The sequence below is a fragment of the Equus asinus genome, chromosome 2 (genome assembly GCF_041296235.1).
Source record: "Equus asinus isolate D_3611 breed Donkey chromosome 2, EquAss-T2T_v2, whole genome shotgun sequence".
In the NCBI taxonomy this organism is placed as follows: Eukaryota; Metazoa; Chordata; class Mammalia; order Perissodactyla; family Equidae; genus Equus; species Equus asinus.
In genome coordinates this window covers 27,122,772-27,142,158 of record NC_091791.1, presented here as the reverse complement: position 1 = coordinate 27,142,158, position 19,387 = coordinate 27,122,772, and the positions used below count along the sequence as shown (strand labels likewise).

The 19,387-nt window shown below is 44.7% G+C and overlaps 1 protein-coding gene and 1 non-coding gene across 6 annotated transcripts in view; one reads left to right on the top strand and one right to left on the bottom strand.

Annotated features, from left to right (window-relative positions):
• NT5C2 (5'-nucleotidase, cytosolic II) overlaps positions 1 to 15,348 on the bottom strand; it is a 148,597-nt gene extending 133,249 nt beyond the window's left edge. The window contains exon 1 of one of the 5 annotated variants that reach the window (XM_014852168.3): positions 14,878 to 15,348. In XM_014852168.3, coding sequence (XP_014707654.2) covers positions 14,878 to 14,940 — 63 coding nt within the window. In that variant the 5' untranslated portion in view covers positions 14,941 to 15,348. Of the gene's footprint in view, positions 1 to 14,254; positions 14,732 to 14,877 lie in introns of those variants that run through there. The other 4 variants (XM_070484014.1, XM_014852161.3, XM_070484004.1 and 1 more) reach the window with 4 other exon arrangements.
• The window catches only part of LOC106838243 (uncharacterized), a 51,767-nt gene that overhangs the window by 26,452 nt on the left and 5,928 nt on the right, over positions 1 to 19,387 (top strand). The gene's annotated exons all lie outside the window — the stretch shown is intronic.

The window sequence follows — 19,387 nt, the reverse complement described above, 5'->3', positions numbered from 1 at the left end:
TTTGCTGGATATATAATTCTTGATTGACAGGTATTTTTTCTTTCACGACTGAATATGTCAACCAACTGCCTTCTGGTCTCCATAGTTTCTGATGAGAAGTTAGCTGTTAACCTTATCGAAATGCCATTGTATATGATGAGCTGCTTCTGTCTTGCTGCTTTCAAGATTCTCTCTTTGTCTTTGGCTTATAACAGTTTGATCATAATGTGTCTTTTTTTTAAATATCTTGTTTTATTTTATTTTTTTGAGGAAGATTGGCTCTGAGCTAACATCTGTTGCCAAGTTTCCTCTTTTCTGTTTTTCCTCCCCAAACCCCCCCAGTACATAGTTGTATATTCTAGTTGTAGGTTCTTCTAGTTCCTCTATGTGGGATGCCGCCTCAGCATGGCTTGATGAGTGGTGCTAGGTCCATGCTCAGGATCCAAACCAGTGAACCCTGGGCTGCTGAAGTGGAGCATGCAAACTTGACCACTTGGCCACAGGGCTGGCCCCCTATAATGTGTTTTGATATGACACTCTTTGAGTTTAGCCTATTGGATTTTCTTGAGCTTCTTGGATGTGTAGAAATTAAATTCGGGAAGTTTTTGGCCATTATTTCTTCAAATATTCTATCCCTTTCTCTCTCTCCTCTCCTTCTGGAACTCTAGCAGTTCTCTTAAGTTCTCTTTATTTACCTTCATTATTTTTTCTTTCTATTCCTCAGACTTGATAATCTCACTTGACTTGTCTTTAAGCGCATCGAATCTTTCTTCTGCCTACTCAAACCTGCTACTGAGCCACTTTGGTAAATTTTTCATTTCAGTTGTACTTTTCAACTCCAGAATTTCTATTTGGTTCCTTTTATAAATTCAACTCTTTATTGATATTCACTATTTGGTGAGACATCATTCTTATGATTGCCATTATTTCTTTGGACATGGTTTCCTTTAGCTCTTTGAACATATTTTAAACAGCTGATTTAAAGTCTTTGTCTAGTAAATTCAGCATCCAAGCTTCCTCAAGGACAGTCTATATTGACTGCTTTTCTTCCCTGTGTATGAGCCATATCTTCTTGTTCCTTTGCATGTCTTGCAATTTTTGCTGAAAACTGGATGTTCTTAATATTATAATGCTGTAACACTGGAAATCAGATTCTCCTTCCTTCCTAGAGTTTGTTGTTGTTGCTTTTTGTCATTTTTGTTGTTTGCTTGTTTAGTGACTTTTTTGAACTAATTTTGTAAAGTCTGTATTCTTTGTCGGATGTGTGGTCACTGAAGTCCCTTCTGTGCTCAGCTAGTAATCGAGTATAGATTTCTTTAAATACCTGAAACCAAAAAAACTCCCAGTTTTTGCAGATGGGCTCAGTGCATTTGGGGGCAAGCCTTTAACACTCAGCCAAACAGTTTACAGTTTTGCCTTAGCCTTGACTTCCTGCTTGTGCAAAGCCTGAAGGTCAGACAGAAGTGAGAGGATAGGGCCTTCTCAGGTCTTTCCTGAGTATGTGCATAACCCTGGGCATGAGTGTGGCCTTCTCATTTCCCAGAAATATGTCATAGTTTTTCATAGCCCTTATTTCCCAAAGCATCTCATTCCCCAGCATTTCTTATAAAGGTTTAGATTAACCTATTGTTCGCCCCCACTGTTATCCATTGCCCCAAGCAGCAGAGACTAAAACATCTGCCTATAAATGTTTTCATCAAATGCTCTGTGGATAGCTGCCTCAGTAGTGGAGAGTTTCAAGTTACAAAGATAAAGGCCAACCCTTGAGCTGGTCTTTCAGGGAGCTACCAGACAGGTAAAAACAACCAATCACAACTGCTTGAGAATGAGATCCATTCTGCTCCCTCTATTACGAGTACCTGTACTAGGAATGCAGCTATTTTCTTCAAGGCCACTACTGACCTGGGGATGGAGCGATGGGACCACAGTAAGTTAAAACACCACAAAGCTTGCTGTTCTTACTGAGATTCAGCTGGTTTTTCTTGAAAGCATTCCTCTGGTTGTCGCAGGCTTTTGATCTATGTCCAGAGTTCTGGAAAAGTTGATTCTGATAGTTTTTGCCACTGTTTTTGTTGAAGGGATGGACCTTTGGAGTTCCTTACTCTGCCATTTCACTTACATCACTTCAGTATGACTTACTACTGGTAATTTAACATTGATCGCTTGGTTAAGGTGGTATCTTCCAGGTTTCTCCACTGCAAGGTTACTATTTTTTCCTTTCCATATGTTATTCCAGAAGTCAGCAAACTAGCTGGAAAGCCAAATCCAACCCACTGCCTGTTTCTATAAAGTTTTATTGGTAAACAACTACACTCATTAGTTCACATATTTCCTATGGCTGCTTTCATGCTACAATTGCAGAGGTAAGTTGTTGTGAAAGAGACTGAATGGTTCACAGAGACTAATACAGTTCCTATTTGGCTCTCTGCTGGCTCCAGCTCTATCCATTAGAAGCATATCACTAAATCTAGCCCACACTTTAGGGGAGGGAAATTAACCTTTACATTGTGGAGGGAGGAGTATCAAAGCATTTTTGGACATATGTTAAAAACAAGATAATTAATAAATATTTTGGGGTTACACTTTGAGGCTATGCAAATATCCTGTTTCTCCTTAAAGTTTTGCCCACAAATATTAACTTCATGAGTAGATCTTGCCTGCAGCAATGATTACTGTGTTGTTGTGGTGATTTTCTGTTTCCTCTCATTCCTGTTACATGTATTAATTGGAAATCCTCTCTAAGGGAGATTTTTTCTTTCTCCCTCCTTTATTTATGTATTCACTCTTTTAACTATATCAGTACAGGCTCATAGATAATTATTTTATTCTTTGGATCATATTCCATTACTATCACAATTTATTTTCATGCTCAAATTGGTCCAGCTTTGGCTACTGGGAGTCTTTCAGGTTGGCTCCCATACCCTTTTGACATGCCCCATCTCTTCTTTTTTCATTTATTTATTTATTTTTGAGCACTTCCTTTCTTTCTGGCACTATTAGATGCTCCAGACTCATCTTGTATTATCCTAGCCTCAGCCTTGGGGCTTTATGATTTTCAAGAGGATTTTAAACAGTATTCTAAACTGGGAGAGGGAGCCCATAGTACAGGAGTTAAGCTACTTTCTCTTATTGGAGAGACAACTGGTGCAATGGAAAACACAGTGCAAGGTGCTGAGTTAGAAGCCTGAGTCTATGACCTTGGGCAAGTCCTTTCACTCTAGCTGCCTCACAGGATTCTTGTGAAAATGCTTTTTGAACTAGGAAGTAGGATGTAAATGTTAGATTCTTCGGTAATCTACATCCTTTACTCTCATTTTCTTCTTCACTTCTCTTCTCTCCCTCTGTCCTTCCTCTTTTCTGATTTCATCCTTTTTCTCCTCTGCCTGTGTCCTGGGCCCACCAGGGTTCCCCTGTGGCCCTAGCAGTGAAGCCAGTGGGGTCAGAGTCACAGTACTTCCTGTGAAGAAGGGCTGGTCCTGGTACAAAGACCCAGTTTTCTTTTGCTGCTCTCCCAAGGGAGCCACTCTAAGGATTCCTTTGCTGTTCTCAGCAGACTGCTTCCTGCACACATTTCCCCTGCATCCCTCACCCCCTGGAGGGCAGGGACCTTGACTTACATCTTTATAACTCCCTTACCTCCTTTACTGCACAATGCTTTTCAGTTTTCAATCAACCTTGGATACAGATTTTAACACACACATATCCTGCATTTTGTTTGTTTGTTTGTTTTAAATTTTTATTTTTTTCAATTGAGTTCATAATAGTTTACAGCATTGTTAAATTTCAGTTGTACATTATTTCTTCTCTGTCGCCACATAAGTGCTCCAAATATCCTGCATTTTAACATACATATGTTCTACTTGTTTCCAGTAGGCATGCTACTGGCAGACATCATCACTGAAATTCACTTGGTGGTTCCTATCATTTTATTAGGACTTCATTCTTAGTGTGGAGATATCTGACTTTCCACTTCAGTAAGTGTTAGCTGTGTGGAAGGCTACAAACTGAATCAGGCATGGTACTGGACCTCAAGAAGCCCACAGTAATCAGGGGGAGAGAGCTCTGCACAAATGACCAGCCACAGATTATCAAGGACTTCAAATGTCAGACATCACATGGACTTTGTTCGGCAGGCAGTGGGTAGCTAGTGAAGGTTTTTGACAAAGAAGGTGACATAATCTATGCTGAGGAAGTGGAAAGGTTGAAATGCATGAGCCTGGAGACATGAGGGGCAATTAGAAGGCTTTTGGAATTGCTCAAGTGAGAAATAATACACCTCAATGGCAGTAAGAATGGAAAGAAAGGGACAGAAACCTCACTCAGGAAGTGTCAACAAGACATGGTCAATTAGGAATCAGAAGGTGATTAGACGGTGACCTCTGAGATTATCTGGGGCAACTCTTACATCTCAGAAGAAGATGAGGACTGAAGACACTATTACTTGCCTAAAGTCACATGTCGTCATATGGTGATTACTTGTATAATCTAAAAATATGTGCAGAAATACCTGCATAGTACACATCAACTCTGCTCCATGACTTGTGAAGCGACAGAAGTAGATGCGGGCCATAGGCTTAAAGTACAATAGAAAGCCTCATAGAAAAGGACGGTAGAGCTGATGCAGAGTGATGCAGTCAATGACTCTCTGGGCTGCCTGCCATGCTCCCAAGCTCCTCTGTAGAGAGGCAGGTCTTTAACATTAAGAGGCATTTTTAATGGCATGTGACTTATCGCCCTGGTCACAACTGGTCAGAGCAGGGTAGATGCTCGACTCAAGAGCAGCTAATTTCTAGGCAGGCAGGTGGCTTATGAGGTTGTACGGTATGAGATGATTGGAGAATAATCAGGCCAATCAGAAAACACAATCAGAGATTTTGGAGAGAGTCTGTCTGTTGACAGTGGGCACAGGAGATAAAGGGCACGGGGGGTGGGGGGGGAAAGCATATCATCAAAATGGTAGAAACATGGAGTCAGCAAAAGCCTGAGGGTTGCTTTCATAGAGTAAGAAGTAGGTGGTTGGTAGTGTCAAACCATATAGGAACCGTGGAAGCAAAATATCACTAAGTTGGCAAAATGGCTGAGTATCAGAAAACAGTAAATTCCTGCCACTAAGGAGACAATGAGATTTTTTGGTCCCTAGAGCTGTGCTGATCAGATTCCAAACAGTATTTAAGTCCCAATAAGCCCAGCCATATGGCTGTTCCTGACCTTGTAGCCAAGTGGCTAAGATTTCTGTCTTCCTGCATTCTATAAGACTGCTTACAATAACTCCTCATTGCTTCTGGTAGCCTGAGTGAACCTCTGTCCTTCGCAACCACAAGACCCTAATAGGCCATAAAAGGAAATGAAGTTCTTTTTTGTTTATTTTTTAAAGATTGTCACCTGAGCTAACATCAGTTGCCAATCTCCTTTTTTTCCCCTTCTTCTTCTCCCCAAAGCCCCCCAGTACATAGTTGTATATTCTAGCTGTAGGTCCTTCTGGTTGTGCTATGTGGGACACCCCCTCAGCATGGCCTGATGAGCGGTGCCATGTCCATGCCCAGGATCCAAACTGGCGAAACCCTCAGCTGCCAAAGCAGAGCACGCAAACTTAACCATTCGGCCATGGGGCCAGACTCAGAAATGAAGTTCTAATATATGCTACGACATGGATGAACCTTGAAAACATCATGCTAAATAAAATAAGCCAGACATAAAAGAACAAATATTGCATGATTCCACTTACTTGAGGTATCTAAAACAGTCAAAATCAAAGAGACAGAACACAGAATAGAAGTTCCCAGGGGCTGAGGGACTGGGGGAACGGTCCCAGTTACTAATTGATGGTTATTAAGTAATATTACTTAATTACTCAATAGTTACAGAGTTACTTAATGTTTACAGAGTTTCTGTTTGGGTGATAAAAACTTTTAGAAATAGATGGTGGTGATCATTACACAACATTGTGAATGAACTTAATGCCACTAAATTTTACACTTTAAAATGGTTAAAATAGCAAAATTCACGTTATGTATATTTTACCTACACACACAAAGACTCTATTAGAGATGGAATGTGATGGCAAGAATGTCAACTTGGAGTCAAAGAAACTGGGTTGAAGACCCAGCTCTGCCATTTTCTAGCTGTGTCACTTTGAGCAAGTTAACTAACCTCCCAGTGTCTCAGTTTATTCATTTGGAAAAGAGAGATAATAAAACTCTTTCTAAGTTTGTTGTGAGGAACAAAGAAGACAAAGTGCATTAAATCATTACATAACTGTCTTCTGAAATGAAGTCTAGTGACTCTCACTATGCATACCTGGAAGAGGAGACAACAGGCCTCTGTCTTCTCATTTTAGGAAAGTGTGAGGGTTCTCCTTTGTGTGCCCAGGGCACACTGGTGTGAACAGTGTGAAGCTCGCCACATCTGCCTTCAGAGACCCCAGACTTCCCTGAATGCCCCTCTTCTCCACTTCATTCATTCACTCCCTCTTCAGTTCCTTTTGGGCCCCCAGTGCTCTGGTGCTCTCTAGTCCCCAAGGAAACCAGTCCTCACGAGGGATTATTTTCTCACCCAAACTGGAATCCCTTTGTTGCCCTTCCCAGAGGCAGTGTCTCTTTCCAGGGAGGGAAAAGCTTGATCCATATAAGTTTGCTGAGTTGAACTGAAGTATTTTTTTAGGCACCAGCAGACATTTAGGTGCAGGAAATGCCAGGGGAAACGGAGCCCTCCAAGCCCTTTGTATCTCCCACAGCCAAGCAGTTAATCCTGAAATACTTGCTGACTGGGACCCTTTCTCGAGGTATCAGCAAAAGGCAGGAGGTGGACCAAATGGTTTCTCAAGTTCGATTTCATTATGACATGTTATGAAGTCTAAAAAGCAGGCACCCAGACCAGGAAGGCAGGGGAGCTGTCCGAGGTCCTGAAGCATTACTGCGTGGAAAAGACACCCGGTTTCCCCTAATCCTACTCCCGTGACAACTTGGGTTCAGCCTAACCTCGGATTTAGAAGAAGAGAATGAAGAGCTAATTCTGGGAAGGGGAAAAGGATGAGAGAGAAAGAAAGAGAGAAGTATATAGATACACAAAGGCTTCTGAATAGGCTTAAGCACAGAGAGATTGCTAAGGCCAAAACGTAGAAATTTTGTTTTGATTTTACTTTTAAATAAGAATGATCACCAAGAGAATCCAAATGCTCTAAGCAAAAATATGGAACAAGTGAAATGGGTAAAAAAAGCTGTGCATCAAACAATGCAACGCAAAACCGTGTAAATACAAACTTGTGAGCAAAACTACAACCACAGAGATCAATGTGTCACCATCAACTGAGCCATACCAAAGTACCCACAGCTCGTTATTTTTATCTTCTATGTAGACAGAAATTGTTGAATTTTTATGGACAAAGGACAAATAGAAGTATGACTTAGCTTAATATCATGTTCATTCATTTTTCCTTGTTAAAAACATCCCCCCTTCTCCAGAAAGTTTGAGGCATGATCCCCCCCACCTTCCTTCATGATATGCTCATGCAAGCATTTTTTCATGGAGTCTAAAGAAACTTGTCTGAAAAAACAGCTAGCCTAAAACCAGACACAGAAAAAGGGTGAACTTCCCTCTGAGCACTTAGCACATAAGGTCTGAAGTCAAATATATACTGCGTTATGGTGATCCTTGAGTTAGGACCTCAAGTTAGCCATACTGTTCAACTAATCATAAGCTCCTTAGGGGTAATGACCAGGTCTCATGTCTTCTCCCACACAAAAGACACAAACAGCACCAAACATGCAGCTGAACACACATTAGGTATTCAATAAATGTTGGTTGGTTGATTGCATAAGGCAAAGTAGAGACAGAGGATGGATTTCATTCAGGTAATGTTTTTTCTTTCTTTCTTTCTTTCTTTAAATTTCATTTTTTTTGAGGAAAATTAGCCCTGAGCTAACTGCTACCAATCCTCCTCTTTTTGCTGAGGAAGACTGGCCCTGAGCTAACATCCATGCCCATCTTCCTCTACTTTCTATGTGGGACGCCTACCACAGCATGGCTTTTGCCAATCGGTGCCATGTTCGTACCCAAGATCCACCGGCGAACCCTGGGCCGCCAAAGTAGAACCTGCGAACTTAACCGCTGCGCCACCGGGCCAGCCCCTCTTTTTTTTTTTTTAAAGATTTTTATTTTTCCTTTTTCTCCCCAAAGCCCCCTGGTACATAGTTGTATATTTTTAGTTGTGGGTCCTTCTAGTTGTGGCATGTGGGATGCTGCCTCAGCATGGCCTGATGAGTGGTGCCATGGCCGCGCCCAGGATCTGAACTGGTGAAACCCTGGGCCGCCCAAGCAGAGCATGTGAACTTAAGCACTCCGCCACGGGGATGGCCCCTCTTTTTCTTTCTTTTTAAAAAATTCAAGTTTTTTTAATAGCGAAAAGCTAGAAACAACAAATCCAGCCAGAGATTGATTAAATAAATTATGGCACATCCATACAATTGAACTCTAAGCTAAATTGTAAAAAGAAGTAAATAGATCTATATAATTGATGTGGGAAAATGGCTACAATTTATGAAGTAAAAAAAGAAAGTTGCAGAACAGTATACAAAATGCGTATAATTCTATATTTATAAAAAAATTTAAATTAATCTGAGAAAAGCGACACTTTTTATCACTTCTAGCTATATTCATCACTGTAATTCCAACAGCTGGCATATAGCCAGGGTTCAGTAAATGTCTGTTAAATGACTATGGTAACACCAAGGACTCAGAGTAGCACCTACAGTACTCCCACCAGAGTGTGAATTCTGACCTTTTTCTGTTACTCCAGAACAAGCAGGATTTTCCTATTGTTGGGTAGGAGGGAGAGAGGAGAGGACTTCACGATTAGATGGAGTTGGGAGAGCATTAAATTGAAGGTCATTGGTTCAATCCAAGATTTGGGTGATACTTTATTTTTTGCTTACTTTATCTATTTACCTATCTATATATTAATCAATTTTCCAGACTTTTTATTTTGAAAAATTTCAAACCTACAGAAAAGTTGTAAATACTTTAAACATCTGCATTCACCAACTGTTAACTTTTTGCCACATTTGCTTTATCTCTCCCCTGTGTGTGTATTGTTTTTGTCAAACCATCTGAGAGTAAGTTATATAAATCACGACACTGCAATCCTAAATACTTCAGCATGTAACTCAAAGAACATTTGCCTATGTTTTATAGTACAGAAAGTTCCCAGGTACCATTCACCCAGCTCGCTCTCCACAATAACATCTTACATAACCATAGCACATTATCACAACCAGGAAAATGATGTTGAAACAACACATTAATTCAACTATAGACCTTATTTCGATTTCACTAGGTTTTTTGGTTTCTCTCTAATTCTATAAATTTTTATCACATGTGTAGATTTGAGTAACAGAACCATTACATCACCATAAAAAAAAACTTCATGTTATCCCTTTATGGTCACAGCCTCCCCCCAACACTAACCCATAAACCATTGATGTGTTCTCCGTCACGATAATTTTGCCACTTCAAGAATGTTACGCAAATGGAGTCACATAATATGCAACATTGAGATTAGCTTTTTTCACTCAGCATAATGCCCTTGCAATTCATCCAAGTTGTTGAGAATTATTCATTAATAGCTTATTCTTTTTAGTACTGAATAGTATTCCATTGGACGGATGTATCACGGCTTGTTTATCCATTCACCTATTGAAGGACATTTGGGTTGTCTCCTGTTTTTCCTTTCTATTATAAAGCAAGCTGCTTTGAACACTCATGTACAGATTTTTGGGTGAACAGAGGTTTTCATTTTTCTAGGCTAAATACTCAGGAGTGTGATTGCTGAGTTGTACAGTAAATGTACGTTTAACTTTAGAAGAAACTGTCAAAGTGTTTTCCAGAGTGGCTGTACCATTTTACAATCCCACCAGCAACAGATAAGAAATCCAGATATTCTGAATCCTTGTAAGCACTTGGTATTTACAGTATCTTGTTTCAGCCACTCCAGTAGGTATATAGTGTATATCACTGTGGTTTTAATTTGCATTTCCCTAATGGCCAGTGATGTTGAAAATATTTTCATATGTTTATTTGCCATCTGTATATTCTCTTTGGTGAAATGTCTGTTCAAGTCTTTTGCCTATTTCCTAATTGGAATGTTTGTTTTCTTACTGTTTTGTTTAGAGTTCTTCATATATTATGGATGCAAATCCTTTGTTGGACATGTGATTTGCAAATATTTTCTCCCAGTCTATGGTTTGTCTTTTCATTTTAACAGGGTCTTTTGCAGTGCAAAGGGTTTTTAAATTTTGCTGAGGTCAAATTTATTGATTTCTTTTATGGATCACACTCTTGGTGTCATGTCAAAGACTTTTCCCAAATGGTTGTGGTGGAAAGAATTTTCAATCATTATTTTTCACCTCACATGTGTTTAATACTGTGATAGCTGCTGACAGAGATACAGAGGTATAGAAGCTTCTATGCTCAAGGAGTTGTGCTTAAGGAGCTTCCAGTTCCGTTTAGACAAGCACATAGATAAATACAGCAGAAGATGGTAGGTAATTACCAATCATGTGAGTACTGCAAAGGCTATGGGAAGGAGGAGGAGAGTTCATGGGAGGGAAGGATCACTTTACACTGGAAATATCAGGGAAGGCTTCATGGAGGAAGAAGGATTTGAGCCTTAAGGATTTCAACAGTTGAAGTCGGGGCAGAGGAGGAAACTCCAGGAAGAGATAATTTCACAAGCAGAGGAACATGGGTGGGAAGAAAAGTCAAGATCAAGAAGTGGGCTGCGGTGGAGAGGCTAGAGGGAGATGATAAGTTCACTCTTAGATATACAGTACTGGAAAACCAGCAAGCATCCATGAAGAGATGTCCAACAGGCCATTGGATATGTGAGTTTGGAAATTGGAAATAAGGATTTGGGAATCATCAGCATAGGTCAGGCCTTTTGTTACATGCCCCACGGCAACGTGTACTCTCCTTTGGAGCACTTGTCACAATTATAATTAACAATTAACTGTGTAATTAATTGTTTAATCTCTGTCTCTCTTGCAAGAATTCCAGCCCCATGGAGGCAGAGTCCACACCTGCCTTATTCCTAGCTGGCACCCAGTTCAGTGCCTCCACTCAGCAAATATTTGCTGAATGAATAAAGAAGCTGATACTTCAAAAAGCCACCATTTATTGAGTGTGCACATGGCAGGCACTGTGATACCCACTTTGTATATATTATCCCATTTAAACCTCACAGTAATCTCGTGAGAGGTAGGTCAAGGGTTCCCAAACCTGGATTCAATGAGTCTGAGGTAAGGCCTGGGAATTTGAATTTAAGTTCTCAGGTACTTGCAATGAGCAGTCAGGTTTGCAGACCACTCAGGCAGATGGTTTTACTAAAATTTTACAGATGAAGAAACTAAGGTTCAGCAAATAATAGTGATTTGTTCAAAGTCCCATGGCTAGGAAGAACCATGATGCAAACCGAGATCTTTTAGGGAGAGAACTTTACCACAAGCTTCCCTGCCTCAGCGAGACAAAATACCTAGAAAAGAGTTTATGAGGGAAGAGCAGAGGGCCAAAAACTGAATCCTTGAAACCAAGGAAGGCACTGACCACTGCCAAATGCTGCAGAGAGGCCGTAGAGGATGTGGCATGAGGGAGAGCCTTGGGATGACCTGCCAATGTGTCTGCAGCGCCCAAGTCTAACATCACAGGAAGATGAAGATACAGCCCTGGCAAGGGGCACGGCACTCACTCAGGAAACCTGGCCAGCTGGAAGAAGTTGTGGTTTGAGGCTCAGCCAAGATCATTCCTTGGTAGTACAGCTATGTGCTAAAATTATTAAAGCCAAATGTCTGGGCCTGTGGGGTGGTATGCCAAGGAAGAGAAGGTATAAGTCCCATGGGGGAATCTCAGGTAAGCTTTCAGCACTTGCAAAATGCAGCCCACTCTAGATGTCCCTGGGCCACTACTCCTTTGTTGGGTTATTCAGGCCTTTTGCCTCACTGTCTTCTGCCCTTTGTGTGTTTTGATTTTGGAGTACTTCTATTGGAGGACGGAAAGACAAAGAAAGGTGAAACTCCAAATAGGACATCTTGCTGATTTTTAGTAGTGCTGAATAACATAGTTGAAATGAGATTGGAACTAAAGTAGCCCCCCTTGTCCGGGGCAGGATACATTCCAAGACCCCCTGTGGATGCCTGAAACCCCAGACAGCACCAAATCCTATGTATACTATGGTTTCTCCTATACCTACACATGGATGGTAAAGTTTAACTTATAAATTAGGCACAGTAAGAGATTAACAGCAATAACTAATAATAACAAAGAACAATTATAACAATACACTGTAATAAAAGTAACCATAGATCTTAGCAACCTCAGCATACGATTTTTTTTCTTTCCTTATTAAGTCAAGAACTTTCACTTTTTCACCTAAAGGAGGCACTTTACAGCTTCTCTTTGTCATATCCGAATTGCCAGCATCACTAATTTTGTGCTTTGGGGCCATTATTAAGTCAAGTAAGAGTTACTCGAACACAAGCACTATGATACCGCGAGTCGATCTGATACTGAGATGGCTACTAAGTGACTAACAGGAGGGCAGTGTATCCAGCGTGCACATGCTGGACAAAAATGATTCATGTCCGGGCGAGACAGAGCAGGACAATGGCAGATTTCATCACGCTAATCAGAACAGCCTGCCGTTTAAAACTTGTGAATCGTTTATTTCCATTGAATGTTTTGGGATTGTGGTTGACTGCAGCTAAACTGAAACCAGAAAGCAAAATCGTGGATAAGAGGGGACAACTGTATAGCCCAGGAGTAAGACCTTCTAATGATCTGTGGTTGTTTCCACATGCATGATGGCCCCTGGTACCACAAAGAATCAAGGTTGGCTGTACTCTCTCTTCCAAGGGGGAGCCTGGAGGCCTCTGCAGGGCCACGGTGGACAGTTTCCTTCAATCCCATTACCAAACCCAACTCATAGCCTGTTATGGTAGATGTGAAGCAGCGCCCCCTTATTTGAAAGAGGACAATGACAAGAACCCCTTACACCTGCACAGCTTACAAAGCGCCTTCACATGCATCAGCTCAGTCTTTCATGATCTTGGGGAGGTAGGTTTTGTTATCCCTACATGCTTAGTAAGTGGCAGAAGGTATAATTCAAACCCACCACCTCTGACTCTGAATTGCAAACCAGCCTCTACTTTGTTATTGGCCAAAACTCTTCTGAAGCCCACTTAGCCTTATTCTGGCTGCATGGTAATTAATGAGACTTCAAGAGTCTCATTGCTCCAAGAATTAAGTAGTGAGGAAAGAAAGTAGGTTTGCTTTCTAGTGACCTTATGTAGAGTGCTGCAGCTGAGCCTCAGTTTCTCATCTGTAAGATGGGGTTAAGGGCCACCTTAAAGAGTGGCAAGGAGGTAAGCCTATGCAAAAGTCCTGGCACCATGGCTAGCAGAGAGGAATTATTCAGGCGTTATCACTCTTCCATCCTTCACTCACCAAGCATTTCTGAGCCCAGCGAACTCAGAACTGAGTCCCTCCAGCTCCAATCTTGTCTGTGATAAGGAACCAGGGGGACAGGCTATGGCAGGGCCTGGCCATCTTGCATGACATCAAGCACAAAGCTAGGAGATATGCTCCCAAATCCCACAGGACGCCCTTCCCCCTTCCTTTAGTGGCCTGTCTCTTGGAACGTGTCCCCTCAGGAAGTTAAAGCTTATCCTAGACCTACATCCTTGAGATTCCAAGATCAAAGAAGGCCTTCAGTCTAGAATTCTGGAACCTACTGAAAAGTTCTTCCTACTATCTCTCCAAAGCCACAGCCACATCCTGAGAGATATTAGAAGCTTGAAGGTGAGTGCATACTACAGACCACACACTGACTCCTCCCAACCTTCACCTTTCCAGACGCCATTCTTTGATCCTTCCCTCTGTGGGGTAACGCAGGCCAGCTCAGTCAGCAGCATCTTCCCCACTCCTGGAGTTTAATTTGTTTGCAGGGACCTCTTCTGTCCAAACAGAGATCTCCACAAGAAGATCTGACTTAGTCCCTCCTAAATCAGAGGAGGATTTACAGACTGAAATCTCAAACGCCTGCAGGGCCAGAAGGTGAACGAATTAAGAAGGTGGGCGTTATGCAGCGGAGAGTGGTGGGGACTGTGGTGACCGGGAGAGCACACTTACACAAAAGGCAGGGGCACATCAGCTCTGCCCATTGCGGCCATCCTAGCTCTTTCCTCCGCTTTTTCGCACTCTGTAACTCAGGCCCACGTTCTTTACCTACCTCCCTTCTCTTCCGAAGGCGTCGCAGGCTTTCCGCGCACTCACCCGCCCCCGGCGCTCCTGAGAGCTGCAGAGGAACAGCTGATGAGATGCTCTCTGACGTAGACCCACTTTTCCCCTGGGAACCCGGAGTGGGCTGAGGAGGGGGTCAAAGCCTCGCCCTGCGGTTCCCCACTCTAACTGGAAAAACAGGGCCCCACCCTCGGGAGCTCCGGGGTGAGGATGGGGGTGCGGGACACCTCCCAGAAAACCCTATCCTCCCAGTTGGGTTAAAGAGGGCAAGGAGGACAGGGTCAAGGGACGCGACAGCGCCGTGTGTTTCCGGACGGGAAACCCCAGTCTTTTAGGCACCCCTCCGCTCAAGTCACTTCCAAATGAGACGATTCTTGGGGAGGGGCGCTGCGGCCAGGAGGCAGCTCGTAAGCAAATGGCTCTGTCCCGGGGCCCTAGGTCCGCGGCTCGCGCAGCTGCGGTATTCACTGCGCTTCCCCGCCCCCGCTCCTGGATGCCCCCCTTCCCTCTCTCCTCCAGACCAGGAGCAGGAGCTCCGCCCCCGACGCGCCGCCCCAGCCCCGGCGCCTTAAAACCCGGCGCACACCGGCCGCCGCGCCCCGCCTGGCGCACCTCTCTTCGCCTCTCCTCTCGTCTGCAGCCGCAGCCGCTCTCCCGGCCCTGGTCCGGCACCATGAGCTTCGGCTCGGAGCACTACCTGTGCGCCGCCTCCTCCTACCGCAAGGTGTTCGGAGACGGCACTCGCCTGTCCTCGCGCCTCTCCGGAGCCGGCGGCGCGGGCAGCTTCCGCTCGCAGTCGCTGTCCCGCAGCAATGTGGCCTCCTCGGCCGCCTGCTCCTCGGCCTCGTCGCTCGGCCTGGGCCTGGCCTACCGCCGGCCGCCGGCGTCCGAAGGCCTGGACCTGAGCCAGGCGGCGGCGCGCACGAACGAGTACAAGATCATCCGCACCAACGAGAAGGAGCAGCTGCAGGGCCTCAACGACCGCTTCGCCGTGTTCATCGAGAAGGTGCACCAGCTGGAGACGCAGAACCGCGCGCTCGAGGCCGAGCTGGCCGCCCTGCGCCAGCGCCACGCCGAGCCGTCGCGCGTCGGCGAGCTCTTCCAGCGAGAGCTGCGCGACTTGCGCGCGCAGCTGGAGGAGGCGAGCTCGGCGCGCGCGCAGGCCCTGCTGGAGCGCGACGGGCTGGCCGAGGAGGTGCAGCGGCTGCGGGCGCGCTGCGAGGAGGAGAGCCGCGGGCGCGAAGGCGCCGAGCGCGCCCTGAAGGCGCAGCAGCGCGACGTGGACGGCGCCACGTTGGCCCGCCTGGACCTAGAGAAGAAGGTGGAGTCGCTGCTGGACGAGCTGGCCTTCGTGCGCCAGGTGCACGACGAGGAGGTGGCCGAGCTGCTAGCCACGCTGCAGGCATCGTCGCAGGCCGCGGCCGAGGTGGACGTGGCTGTGGCTAAACCAGACCTGAGTTCGGCGCTGAGGGAGATCCGCGCCCAGTATGAGTCCCTGGCCGCCAAGAACCTGCAGTCAGCCGAGGAGTGGTACAAGTCCAAGTTTGCCAACCTGAACGAACAGGCGGCGCGCAGCACCGAGGCCATCCGGGCCAGCCGCGAGGAGATTCACGAGTACCGGCGCCAGCTGCAGGCACGCACCATCGAGATTGAGGGCCTGCGTGGGGCCAATGAGTCCTTGGAGAGGCAGATCCTGGAGCTGGAGGAGAGGCACAGTGCTGAGGTGGCTAGCTACCAGGTAAGGAGCGCTGCATAGGGAGCGACGCCCTGTCCTCTCCCGCGCATACCTGCCTTTTCCTGGACAGTTGGGGCCCTACGAACCGAGGAGAGGGTGAGGGAGGGGAAAGGAAGAGCCCCGCCCGACTGGAGGAGTTGGCAAACAAAACGCCCTGGAGCCTCCACCGCTCGTTTTAGGGGCCTGGACGCCCTCTTTTCCTACTCCTCCCTTACGTTCCTGTCCGAGACCTTCTAACAAAGAACCCCTTAAGTTCTTGTTCTTCGGTGTCCGAAAATCTAACTCATGCCTCCCTGTCAGCAAGTGGGAATAAACACCCTGGCGACGTGAAGAACAGTCAGTCCCCAACCCTAAATAGGAGTGAGCCCAATGGGGGTGGGTTTTAGCCTCTCCATGGTTGGCGGTGCTGGCCTGTTTGTTTGACTTTGAAAGGCTTTCTGTGCCCCCTAGAATTGATGCTTATGGGGTACGGTCTGCCCTAGGGTTGGGGGAGGTGGAGAATGTGGATTGATCTGGGAAGGGTTCTATCCCATTTTCTTGACTTTTGCCCTCAAAGGAGTAGAGATTGGGAGCCAAGTAGCTGGGTGATTGGGCTAGTAATAACCGCTCTGCCCTCCACCCCTCCCCCAACACACACACGGTTCCCTTGTCGACCGACTAACGGTGTTTCTTCCCAAAGAAAGCTTTGCGCCGGTTAGCAAACGAGAATGGTCGGGGCGCTGTCCTCGGTGCTGATGTCGAGTTCTTCCCATCTCAGAACTATCTCGTCTCCTGTCCCAGTTATGACTCTCTGTCTCTAAGCAATTAACTGCTTTTTTTTTCCCTTCTGCAACACCAACACATCAGTCTTGGCTACCTGCAATCAAAGGTCACCTCGTGGACAGCATCAATTTTCACTTTCATGGATGGCTTAGCACTGAATAAAAACCACTTAATCTGCTCAACGGCAGTGAGATCCCACTTGCAAATGCCCATTTCCTTAACATTTTTCCATCCTAAGTGCATGTGATAAATCACAGAGATGGGTTCTATCTTTGTTATAGTCCACTTATTTTTTTCCACCTCTGCCTGCGTTCTAAGCTTTCGTGAAGATACTGATTGGCTCTTTCCTCCTTTTCTCTCCAAACAAAGGCCACTATATCTTCAGTTTTACTCTGTAGGACATTCTGGATTTATGACCAGAAAGGGCACAGAGGCAGGAGAAGAGTGTAGGAAAGAATTTAAATAGTGTGATCCCGCTTCAAGGTACAATAAGAGCTCCATTAGATAGAATGCTAATTATTCAGAAACTTGCAATAATTCATTCTAGCCAAGATTGAAGTTTACTCTCGATGAAATTAATAGGATTTGGGAATATTAGTAAAATACAACCAAGAAATGAATGAAACCTCAAAAGTACTATTTTAGTCTGGAGCTAAAGAATTATTAGGTGCAGGTATTTGCTGTTCACTATAAATGACTCCCTTTGATAAAGGAAGAAAGCTCGCTTGGACCATTTGTTTTGGTTAGTCTAGAATTACAGTACTATTCAAATAAATACTTCTATTCTGCTCCAAAATCTGTACCTTGAACTTTTCACTATGTGGCCTAGCCCCTGGATTGCCTGAATTAATCACATTTAGCTAATTGAGACTTCATGTTTTCTTCTAGAAGCCTCAAAGAGTGAACTAGGTAGTCTTCTGAATGGCTAGCCCAATATTTCTCCAAAAAGGATAACTTACCCACAACTACTGTCTGTATTGGGCTTTACCATGTCCTCTGTCTTCTTGTTAGAGCCCCTACTTTCTAAGAGGTAGAGACAGTATTGTCTGGCTTGTTTTGTTTGCTTTAAAAGGCTTTCAGTGTTAGACAATAGTAGGGTCATCCAGACATGGTCTGCAGGAAACAAAAAAACAACAGAGGCTGCGGCATCTGCAGCTCTGCAGTGCTGCCCCCATCAGCTTTAGCCTTCAGAGCCTCAGTGGACCTGCTGCTGGAAACGAAGAGGAGACCAGACAACAGAGAGCTATTTCCTTCCTCTTGGAACCTAAGGCTGAGGAGGGGCTCACATCCTCACCTGCAGATCTGAAGGCCTGACGCCACAAGGGTGTCCTCTGTCTGTTGTCTCTAACAATCTTAGCAGGGCTGACCAAGATGAAAAGCTGCCTCCTCCAATGACTCCTGAGATGCAGCCATTGTTTTCTTGCCCTCTCACGCCATCCCCCCTCCCCTTTCACTGCAGTGGTGGGAGGCTGTTCTCTTTCTTCTGTTTCAGAGATTGTTGGTAGGCCCATTTTTCTTTGCAAGCTTGCCACCCTCTAAGAGGCAGAAGAAAGCCCCATTTAAGTCATGTTTTCCCTGCCCTAGAGAGCTGACAGCCAATTCGAGGAAAGGAAGCTTATTACACTTTTGAAAGGGTAAAGAATGATTCATGGTGACATAGTAAGTACATGATGGTGTAGAAGAGAGGCAGAGAAAGGCAACAGAAGTTATGAAGAGCTGGGGCTATTGTCTTCAAAAGCCACATGCAGCCACCCTCTTAGCTGAAGGCTTTTGCATTTCTGACACAGGGCGATTCTGGTTCCTGCATAGCTGCTTCACCGCCATTAGCGTCCCAGTTCTCCCAAAGATGTCTAAGGATCTTTTTGAAGGGTACTGGGGTCCCTGGCCCTGTACCGCGGTCAGTCTTGGAAAGCTGAAGCTTTCCTTGAAAGACCTTGCTGAACAATCAAGATCACCATTAGTTAATGTTCTCCAGGGAGATGAGCCAAGTCTGCCCTCTTCTTTTCAGTATGAGATTGGAGTTCAACCTAATTAAATAGCAAGAAGGGGCTGGCCCCTTGGAGATTGGGGGTGGCAGTGGCTGCATATAAATCTATAGCTTGCTAGATCCATTTCTGAAATTAGAATTCAAGAAAAAAAGCTACATTTGGTCTTTTTTTTTTTTTTGTACTCTTCCCTGTGTTTTTTGTTTTTGCCCCTCTGTACCTCACTGTATTACTGTCATCTGGGCCACCATAACAACTCTTTTATGGAAATAAACTTAACTAGTCACTTGGGGGCTTAACAAAAGGATTCTGAGGCCCACGCCCAAAGATATGGATTCAGTAGTTCGCAGGTGTGGTCCAGGAACATGCATTTTCAATAAAAGCTCTGCATCTTGTTGTTCCTTGCATTGATGTTGGGGGGCACTGACCTAAACCACATTTCTCAGTGTAAATTAGCTCATATAATGCAAGATTTTAAAGCATGGTAGGAAAAAAGGAGAACAAAGATGGGGACGAAGCAAAGAAGAGAGAGAGAATAAGGCACATGGGTAGACCACATATAAAAATCCTCTCTCCCCACTAAGTTTTTGTACAGAGCAGTAATTCTGGATGGCCTCTTTCAATGGGATTGTGCTGCTCT